This window comes from Raphanus sativus, unplaced genomic scaffold (genome assembly GCF_000801105.2).
Source record: "Raphanus sativus cultivar WK10039 unplaced genomic scaffold, ASM80110v3 Scaffold0486, whole genome shotgun sequence".
Lineage (NCBI taxonomy): Eukaryota > Viridiplantae > Streptophyta > Magnoliopsida > Brassicales > Brassicaceae > Raphanus > Raphanus sativus.
The window spans coordinates 6,155-16,328 of NW_026615804.1; the positions used below are offsets into that span (position 1 = coordinate 6,155).

The 10,174-nt window shown below is 46.8% G+C and overlaps 1 protein-coding gene across 1 annotated transcript; it reads right to left on the reverse strand.

The window, feature by feature from the left end:
• Positions 1-7,991: 7,991 nt before the first annotated feature.
• On the reverse strand, positions 7,992-9,726 carry LOC108833870 (uncharacterized). Its single transcript, XM_018607266.1, has 5 exons — positions 9,138-9,726; positions 8,917-8,943; positions 8,789-8,857; positions 8,139-8,710; positions 7,992-8,063 (listed from the first exon to the last, which is right to left on the reverse strand). The coding sequence occupies exons 1-5, from the start codon at positions 9,724-9,726 to the stop codon at positions 7,992-7,994; spliced, it is 1,329 nt and encodes a 442-aa protein (XP_018462768.1).
• Positions 9,727-10,174: the final 448 nt, after the last annotated feature.

Sequence of the window (10,174 nt, forward strand, 5' to 3'; positions counted from 1 at the left end):
GATCACGCTCGAGATCGCTGATCCTAGCTTCAAGCGTCAACGTCTGGGCAGAATGAGTGCTCTTAATCGATTGAAGGACAGCCTCGGTACGCTTCAAAGTTTCTCGCGACGAATCCAGCTCCTTGGACAAACGTGTGACCTCCAGTCCGCAATCGCCAAGCATCCCGTCAATCAACGACACAAACTGATCACACGAGAGAAGGTGAGAATCAAGGAGTCAACAAAAGAAAAGGGTTTTCGCGAAATACCTTGGAACGATGTTGCGATAGTTTCACCGAAACCTCGCCTTCATCACTCTTAGTGCACCTTTTCCTCTTCGCTGATCCGGCAGCCCCAGTTCTTGAACGTCCCTTCGATGGTGGAACAGCGTTGGACGCGGGAAGTCCCAAGACGATCTCCCTCTTCTTTTCTGGAGGAGGAGGCATGACTTCCACCGCGTCCTCCAAAACCACTATCGGCGCAAAAAGGGAGCCCTCAGGACAAGCCTGGACATCGGATGCTTGCTCCGGAACGACGGTTTCTCCAGCAGGCAAAGGGACATCGGATCCAGAGGCTGGAATTGTGGGGGTCGGGACTGGGGTAACGTCGGGTCCAAGAGCCGGAACCGCGGGATCCGGAGCTAAAGCGACATCGGATCCAAGAGTCGGAGCCACAACAGAAGTAGCACTAGGGCCTGCCACGCTAGACTCCATATCAGCACGGCGTCGCTCCATCTTGACCTGAAAAGAACTGAACCCCTCAACGAATGCCTGCGTAAGGACAGGAGCATCCTGCGCCGGCGAGGCTTGGTTAGCTTCACTCATTTCGACATCGGAATCTTTCTTTTCATTTAGAGAGGAAGCCATATTTTCTGAGATTTGAGAAGAGGAGAGAGAGTGAAAAATGAGAGGGGGATGGAGTGCTACTTATAAGAAATCAAAGGTGGTAGAGTTTCTCGGAATAAAATATTCCTAGCCGAAAATTTCGATTTTCAAAATCTTCCGCACACAAAATCGCTCCCGCATCTTGCATGCTGGGGGGCTAACTGTTGGGGTCAAAAACGGTTATCTCGAAATCAACGGCTAAGTCTATTTGTCATACGAAAGTATAAGGAAGAAACGGGAAGCGATCTAAGTTTGGATAGGACCAGACGACAAGGAATCCGCCTTGAAACTTCAAAGAGCCCGTTCTCCCAAACCGTGAGGACCCAGAAAACGATCAACATATCAAATCGAAGCCCTCGTCAAGACGCACGTGCTGGTCCGTAGCCACCGGGCGGCTAGCCCCCGTGCTGGCCGTGGCCGCCGGCGGCTAGCGCCCGTGCTGGCCGTGGCCGCCGGGCGGTTGCCCCGCGCTGGCCGTGGCCGCCGGCGGCTAGCGCCCGTGCTGGCTGTGGCCGCCGGCGGCTAGCCCCGTGCTGGCCGTGGCCGCCGGCGGCTAGCGCCTGTGCTGGCCGTGGCCGCCGGGCGGCTAGCCCCGTGCTGGCCGTGGCCGCCGGCGGCTAGCGCCCGTGCTGGCCGTGGCCGCCGGGCGGCTAGCCCCGTGCTGGCTCGGGTCTTCGGATAACAATCTTTCGTTTACGAATCCCAGTCCCCGGCCATCGGAAGTCTGTATTTCGAGTCTTTCCCAAGTCCTCGCAGGACGAATCATTGAGATTCCGCGTACGAAACTCCGGTTCTTACTCCAATCTAGGACCGTCGGGAAAACTTCGGAAACTCGTAAGATATTGACAGGAAGGAAGATCTTAAATTCTTTGTACGAAACAGCGATGGTTATCTTAAGACACCACTCGTCTCAACTCTACGAACGAATGAAGAACTTCCGAAGAAATCGTAGAAAACCATGGAAGTCCTGGAAACGGCCCGAAAGGGACCAAACACGATCGGACAGTCCGTTTACGATTATCTGAGATAGATACGACGATTTACGTTTATCTTTGCATAGCAAGATAAATGCGAAATTTCCGGAAGGATAAATGTCAAGTTTCCCGAAGATAAATGTCAAGTTTCCCGATGAAAGTCGACGAAAATGGAAAGAAGCCCGCCTTGCAGCCCAGAAGGAGAATAGACCATCATAAGAAGGAGTATATAAAGGAGCTTTGGGAGAGGAAGAAAGGCAGAGCAAAAAATCTCAGAGAGAGAGCAAATCCGAAACTTAGGGACTTAGAGAATTCCTGCTAGCTTAGGACTTAGGAGTTAGACTAGCGGAGCAAAGCTTAGAACGTTTTGTCTCCTTTATTTCCGTCGTTTTTCGCTTCAGCGTTTCTCTACTTCCCTTTTTCGGAAGAATATTGTATCATCTATTCAATAAAACGCCTTATTGCAATTTTTCCGCTACGTTGCTTTATTCTATCAATTTTGTTTGGTTATCGCAGAGAATCCGAGCCTTCAGGGAAAACTAGGTTTACTTAGTTTTCCTTCGATTAACTTAACTAAAATCGACAGTGCGAATTTCGGTTCCCACACGTGAAATTCCCAACACCTGAAGGAATAACTACCGTACATGGTAGCCAGAAGATCTCCAGGATCTGTTACCTGGGCGGATTCGAAATCCTCAAAAAATCGCCCCAATAGCAATTACAGATCCAGGAGGGTCGTGAGATGCAACAAAATATTCGAGGTCCCCCTAGGAACCTCACCGAGAAAGTTTGCATCGACGACTCAAATCCTGAAAGACAAGTGAGCATCGGATCTGAGCTACCTCTTGAGACTAAAAAGGAGCTCATCGACTTCCTAAAAAGCAATATCAAAACATTTGCATGGACCACCAACGACATGAAGGGTATAGATCCGAATGTCACCACCCATAAACTGAAAGTAGACCCCACTTTCAAACCGATCAAACAGAAGCATCGCAAGCTGGGCCTCGAAAAGGCTCAAGCTGTTAACAACGAAGTTGACCGACTTACGAAAGTTGGGTTCATTCGAGAGGTGTACTACCCTGACTGGTTAGCTAACCCGGTAGTTATTAAAAAGAAAAACAGGAAATGGAGAATCTGTGTAGATTTCAGCGACCTAAACAAGGCTTGTCCCAAAGACAGTTACCCGTTACCTCATATCGACCGCCTGGTCGAAGCAACAGCTGGCCATCGACTCCTATCCTTCATGGACGCCTTCTCGGGGTACAATCAAATCATGATGGATCCTGAGGATCAAGAAAAAACTGCATTCATAACCGAAAGAGGAACCTATTGCTACAAGGTTATGTCATTTGGGCTAAAGAACGCAGGAGCTACCTATCAGAGGCTAGTAAATAAGATGTTCATATTGAGGTCTATATTGACGATATTCTAGTCAAGTCCTCAGCTGGAGAAGACCATATCTCCCACTTAAGGGAATGCTTCGATATCCTTAACAAATACGATATGAAGCCCAATCCCGCTAAATGTACCTTCGGGGTACCCTCAGGCGAGTTCCTCGGCTACCTCATAACCGAAAGAGGCATTGAGGCCAACCCGCAGCAGATAGCGACCTTCCTGGAAATGCAGTCACCTAAGACAACCAGAGAGATACAGAGATTGACTTGACGAATCGCAGCATTAAATCGATTCATATCCAGGTCCACCGATTAGTGCCTCCCGTTCTATAAACTTCTAAAAAATAATAAGAAGTTCTTATGGGACGAGAAATGTGAAGAAGCCTTCAAGCAATTAAAAGCTTACCTCTCCGAACCTTTGATCCTGTCCAAACCAGTAATAGGAGAGCCACTGTATATGTACCTCGCCGTATCAACCGCTGCAGTTAGCGGCGTGCTGGTACGAGAGGAACAAAACGAACAGAGACCTGTCTATTACACTAGCAAGAGTCTCATAGACGCCGAAACAAGGTACCCTACTATGGAAAAATTAGCGCTAGCGGTCGTAACAGCTACCAAGAAATTACGACCCTACTTCCAATCACACTCGATCGTCGTAATGACTTCACAACCATTACGAATGATATTGCACAGTCCCAGCCAATCAGGACGATTGGCTAAATGGTCCATAGAGCTCAGTGAATATGACATTGAGAGTACAGACCTCGAGCAGCAGCAAAGGCTCAGGTCCTTGCCGATTTTGTCATTGAGCTAGCATCTGAGCAATTAGACTCGGAAATGGAAGCTCCGAAGTGGAGCCTGTATGTCGACGGAGCCTCATCAAAACAAGGTTCCGGTGTCGGACTAAGGCTGACCTCTTCAGCTGGAGAAACCATCGAGCAGTCCTACAGGCTCGGATTCAGTGCCTCAAACAATGAGGCTGAATATGAAGCACTAATCCCAGGGTTAAAACTCGCCCTAAGTCTCGGAATTCGAGAGCTAAACGCTTATAGTGATTCGCAGCTAGTAGCTAGCCAGTTTCACGGAGAATACGAAACGAGGGACGAAAGAATGGGGGCATATCTCGAAGTCGTACAGAACCTCACTAGGCAGTTCGACAAATTCGAGCTAAAAAGGATTCCACGAGGAGAAAACTCCTCAGCAGACGCGTTGGCTGCTTTAGCCTCCACATCAGACCCTCTCGTGAAACAGATTATACCCGTGGAAGGAATCGAAAAGCCAAGTATCGACATAGCTACTAAAGCTGAGATAGACAGCAAACCAAAAGAGCAAACAGAGGATAACTACCCTGAAACGGTAGGTACCCAAGTTATCACAACATTCTCGTTCCCAAAAACCAAAATACGCAGCTTTAAAAAGCATACCTCCGGAAACACGATCCAAAACACGTAGAACAACGACAAAAATGAAGGTATTCCACGAAATTCAGACTCCCTGGAGCCAAATCCTATGAATACCTCCGGGGGCACCATCAAGACCTCGGACTCACTTGTCTGCAAAGTCAAAACTAGAAGCCGCTCCGCTCTTGAAAACTCATTTGGGGGCACCATCCAGACCCCAGAGAGTAACGAGGAAATTAGAGATATTCCTCAGAATTCAGACTCCCTGGAGCCTAATCCTACGAATATCTCCGGGGCACCACGACACCAGGTCCCGAACAGGAAGCTCCTTCGTCTCTTCATAACAAAGTTGTAGGGAGAGAGGACTGGAGAATACCAATCATGCAATACATTCTAGAGTAAAAAACTCCACCCAATAAATGGGAGGCTCGAAAACTCAAAGCATTAAACGCGAGATACTGCATAATCAATTCTTCCCACCACAAACGAAGCGTTTCCGGACCTTAACCTAAAATGCGTCCATGGCCTTGTTGCTATGAAACTCATGAAGGAAATGCACGACGGCTCCTGTGGAAACCATGCCGGTGGCAGAGCTTTAGCTATCCGAATCAAAAGACAGGGCTATTTCTGGCCTACCATTATTGCAGACTGTGAGGTCTACTCTTCCTCATGCGACAAATGCCAGAGACATGCACTGATTATACACCAACCTGCGGAAAAGCTACCCAACATATCCACTCCTTACCCATTTATGAGGTGGTCCATGGATATCGTAGGACCACTAGTAGCATCAGGAAGTGGAAAGAAGAAGCTACGCTTCCTCTTAGTCCTAACAGACTATTTCATGAAGTGGATTGGGGCTGAAGCTTTCCAACAGGTAACCAGATTCGAAGTCGAACGATTTGTGTGGAAAGACATCGTGTGCAGGCACGGCGTCCCATACGAAATCATGACTTATAATGGAGGACAGTTCATATCTCACGACTTCAAAGAATTTTGTTACAAATTGAATATCCGCCTTACCTTTTCAACACCTCGACGCCCTCAAGGAAACGGTCAGGCGGAGGCTGCTAATAAGACAATATTAGCAAACCTCAAGAAACACCTCGGAACCCAGAAGGAACTCTGGTCAGAAATGTTACCCGAAGTACTATGGGCATGTCGAACCACCCCACGAAAGGCTACAGAAGAAACCCCTTTCTCCTTAGCCTACGGGATGGAAGCTGTCGTCCCAGCCGAAACGACTGCTGGTAGCCTCCGCCGGGAACTCTGTACGTCCGATCCTGCAGCTAATGACCAGCTCCTGACGGACAGCCTCGATCTAATCGAGGAAAGACGAGACCGAGCCCTGCTTCGCATTCAAAACTACCAGCAAGCAATAGCACAAAATTACAACTCCAAAGTTAGGCCCCGACAGTTCGCTGTAGGTGACCTAGTACTTAGAAAAGTTTTCGAAGGAACCAAGGAGCCAGATGCTGGGAAGTTAGGAACCAATTGGGAAGGTCCTTACCGGATTATCCATGTGGTACGACCTGGCGTCTACAAGCTCCAGAAGGTGCGAACCGGGATACCTGAAATCCGATCGTGGAACGCCATGAACCTCAAGAGATACTATCATTAGGTACCTAAATTCCTTGAACTACGTTAGGTTTGATCCCTTGACTGGATACGTAGGCAACTCCGTCATGAGTGCAGCCCCAACCTCATTTCAACACTTTGTTCACCATGACCAAAGGGGGCATATGTCTGATTAAAATCACATAGCCCAAACAGACGATTGTATGATTATTATGATATCATGTATTCTATTATCAATAAAGCAAATATCCTCGATATCTTGACTCTTTAACAATTCAGGTCCCTACAAACACGGGCCTAAGGTCTTAAAACCCTTCGGATCAACTTAGGTCTCCAAGAACCTGGACCTAAGGTCTTAAAATCCTTAATAATCTCGAAAGTCTTAAAATCTTTCAAGCGAAATCAAATTTGATAAACCTAAACCTAAGATCTTAAAATCCTTAGAAACCACCAAGGTCTTAAAATCCTTCAAACAAAGTCAGGTCTCCACAGACCTGAACCTAAAGTCTTAAAATCCTAGGCAAATTTCAATGGGTCTTAAAATCCCACAAACGAATTCAGGTTCCCATGTACCACTCTCAAAAGAAAACCTCAAACCAAACTCAGGTCCCTAAAATCCTTGAGCTAATCTCGATATTTCAGGAACTCCTCTTAAGGAACCAGATACAATCAAAGTCTTCGAGACTTATCATAAAAATCCGAAACATAATTCTGAGAAGTCACTAAACGTCTTATTTAGTGATCGCAAAATATTTCCTATCGAAACTATTACTTAACAAAGTTCGAATTCATCCAAGAAACGACTAAATCAAGTCAAAAGACTTAGAACGAAATTGAAACCGAAATTCGATAAAGGTTTAAAAGCCTCCTCAGGCTAACAAAGGTTCAAAAGATCCTAATGAAAACAAAGTTTTAAAAGCCTCCTCAGGCTATAAGTCTTAGAAGCAAACGAAATGAAAACCCATTGGGCAAAAATCCTACAAACACATGAAAGAGCCTCGGCTCTTAACCTTCCTTATCACCAGAACTCTTCTCAACATCCTTATCTGCCTCGACTGGATCATTCTCCTTGTCAAGAAGTTCTTCCTCCATCTCCTTGTCGTCGTCTCCCGGGTTGGTTTCGACTGGGGCTGAGTAAGAATCCACCAAACCTAAGTTAGAACCACACACTCCAGAAAAGGATGGATTAAACATGTTGATCTCGAAAGTACCTGAGCTCTCTGAGAATTGAGGAAGAGGGAGCTTGCTGATCGAGAAGTCTGAGACTTGCGCCTTTTCGGACGCAGCAGCCGCTTCTGGCATCAGAGCCATCAAACGATTGTACTCCTCCTCGGCACTCTTGATCTCATTATTCAGCATATCCTTCAGGAGCTCGGTGTTAGCCTGAAGCTCTTGAGCGTAAATCTGAAGCTCGACTTCATCCTTCTTCTTGGAGAACTTCTCCTTGACGGAAGCCAAGACCTTGTTGTAAGCGTCAGCTACCTCCCTCTTTCCTCTCCTAACGGCTAGCTTGACCTCAGCTTCCTTGTTCCTCTGATTGTCTTGAGACGAAGCAATCAGCTCCTTGACCTGATACTGGGCTATCTTCCGAGCAGAATCCAACTCCGCAATCTTCCTACCCTTCACCTGGATATCAATCGCTTGACTCTCGATCTTCCCTTGCTGAATATCGGCCTTAGAGCCAAGTCTCTCAACCTTGGCTTGAAGTTCAGGAACCTGAACCCGAGCCTGATCAAGCTCCATCTTGGTGGCTTTGACTAGCTCAGTAACCTGAGCTAATTATCCAGCATTGGGGGCATTGTGCATAGCATCCTCAAACTTCAATTGAGCCCTGTTAACAGCTCTAGCCAGCTGCAAAACGATGGGAACATCCAAATGATAAGTGAATTTCTAAATACAAAAAGGGGGAATTTTAAAATTCCATACCTGACCCATGAAATGATCTATCTCAGCGTACTCATCTCTGTTAGTCAGGTTGTTGATCGAGGGGAGGAAGCATCCAGTTCTCTTCATATGCCTCATCAGCGTCGCTAAACCCCATGAGTCGTCCAAGATCGACCCAGGCTTTGAATGAGTGAAACTCCAGCCAACGGTACCTCCTCTGGAAGACGAGGAGGAAGACCTAGAAGGTCTGTCAACTTGATCGGTTCTGGACCTCTTGTTCCTCGGGGGCTCAATCTCAGGAGGATCTTTGGCGAATTGGACCTCAGCTTCCTCCATCGGAGCATCAGAAAGAGGAGCAACATCTTGAACCTGTGGCTCGGTAGGAGTGACGTCCTTGACAGGGTTGGAAGTGCCCTCATCGAGAACTTCCTTCACGGAGCTAAGGAAAGATCCTCCCTGACTCTTGTCACTCCCACGAGAAGTATTGGTTGCTTTAGAAGGTCTACCTCTGGAACGGAACGACGGCTTAAGAGGCATTCTGCTTGGTTGAGTCTTTTCGGTTTCAGAGGTGCTAGCTTCCGTTGAAATCGATACCACCGAGTTACCTTCAGAAACTAAAAAAAAACAAAAATCCTGTTAGGTCACACATATTGGGAACCTAACCTAAACTTGAAAGACAGGAAAATAATTACCTTCTAGATCCGCGACGGAAACGGGATCAAGAAAGGAAGCTTTGTATCGCTCTGGGAACCTAGCTGATCCTATTTGAGAGGTAGTGAAAGCAGCCCAGGTACAAGGGAAAGAGCTCGGGTGCGTTTACCAGAGAGTTTACAAGGATCCGCAATATCTACAAGCAAAACCAAAGATTCATCAGATCACAGTAGGCAAGGATAAACAAACACTATCCTAAGAAAGTCCTAACCAGATGCATCAGTCCAAGAAACCCTGAGGGCACGACCCTCAGGAACCGTAAAGAATCAATCTTGACATAGAAATATTTCTTCCGCCAGTCATCATCACTCGCAGAAAACTTGAAAATACCCAGCTTGGGGCGACAAGGAAGGTAGTAGGTTCCGCTGCCACCATCTTTAGAAGAGCTCTCTTTGATCAAAAAGAGGCTCATCAGATCGGTAAGACCGACATCGACTCCCTCCTCCTTGGACCTAGTGATGAAGCCGTTTATCACTCGGATAACCGAGGGACAAAGTTGAGAGAGAGCTAGTTGGTAATGATCAAGGAGATCTAGTATAAGGGTCGAGAGTGGGAATATGAGATGGCATTTAGAAATGTACTTCTCATGAATACAGAACCAGCCCTCCGGAGCAGTCTCGGGGGTTTCGTCGGGATTGCAAGCCTTGGCTAACTCCTTTCGGCCATGAGCTTGGACCATGAGGTTGACAACCTCTTGACTCTTCAGCAAAGAAGGTGGATGAAATCCTTGGGGAGCGATCTCACTGGAACCATCTGTCTTCTTCGCTCGTTTGGCAACTCTCGCGCCAATCGTCTCCTTAGCCTTCTTTTTCTTCTCATCTTTCTTCATCTTTTCACCAACTTCTTGCTTGACTTTCATTAATCGAGCACCAGAAGTGGAGACTCCGGTTTCTCCAGAACCTTCTTTTGGATGACTCATAATAAGGAAAGGAAGGAAAAATCGAAGAGATAGGAAAAGGAAGAAGGGAAACTGAACTAGAAAATCGCTATCTCTCAAGAACGAAAGCTCTGAAAAAGTTGCAGAGAACTGGAGACGAGCAAAGATAAAAAAAAATATGTAAACGCAGTAAAATAAAAAGGAGAGAGGGGAAGTTACCTTAGAAACTGAATCGAGGCGTGGAGAAGATGGGGAGAGTGGCAGTTAATGCTCGCAGCTTTATATCCCATCAAATCTCGAAAATCGGAGATTACATTTCAAATTCCCTTTAATCTGAACCGTTGATCTCGTTAAATATAACTACAGCCGTCCGATTAGGCAAAGAATATCTACAATTGAGATAACTAATAATCATTATCTCAACAAGAAGATCTAGGCTGGACGGCTAGGTTTAGCTCCCGAGATAACAAATCGTCTCTCGAAAGCTGGG

Coding starts and splice junctions, on each gene's coding strand:
- LOC108833870 (XM_018607266.1), bottom strand. CDS start 9,726: ATGAGTCATCCAAAAGAAGGTTCTGGAGAAACCGGAGTCTCCACTTCT. Junction 8,944..9,137: donor TCCTTGTCGCCCCAAGCTGG/GTATTTTCAAGT, acceptor TTTTGCTTGTAG/ATATTGCGGATCCTTGTAAA. Junction 8,064..8,138: donor TAGATCATTTCATGGGTCAG/GTATGGAATTTT, acceptor ATCGTTTTGCAG/CTGGCTAGAGCTGTTAACAG.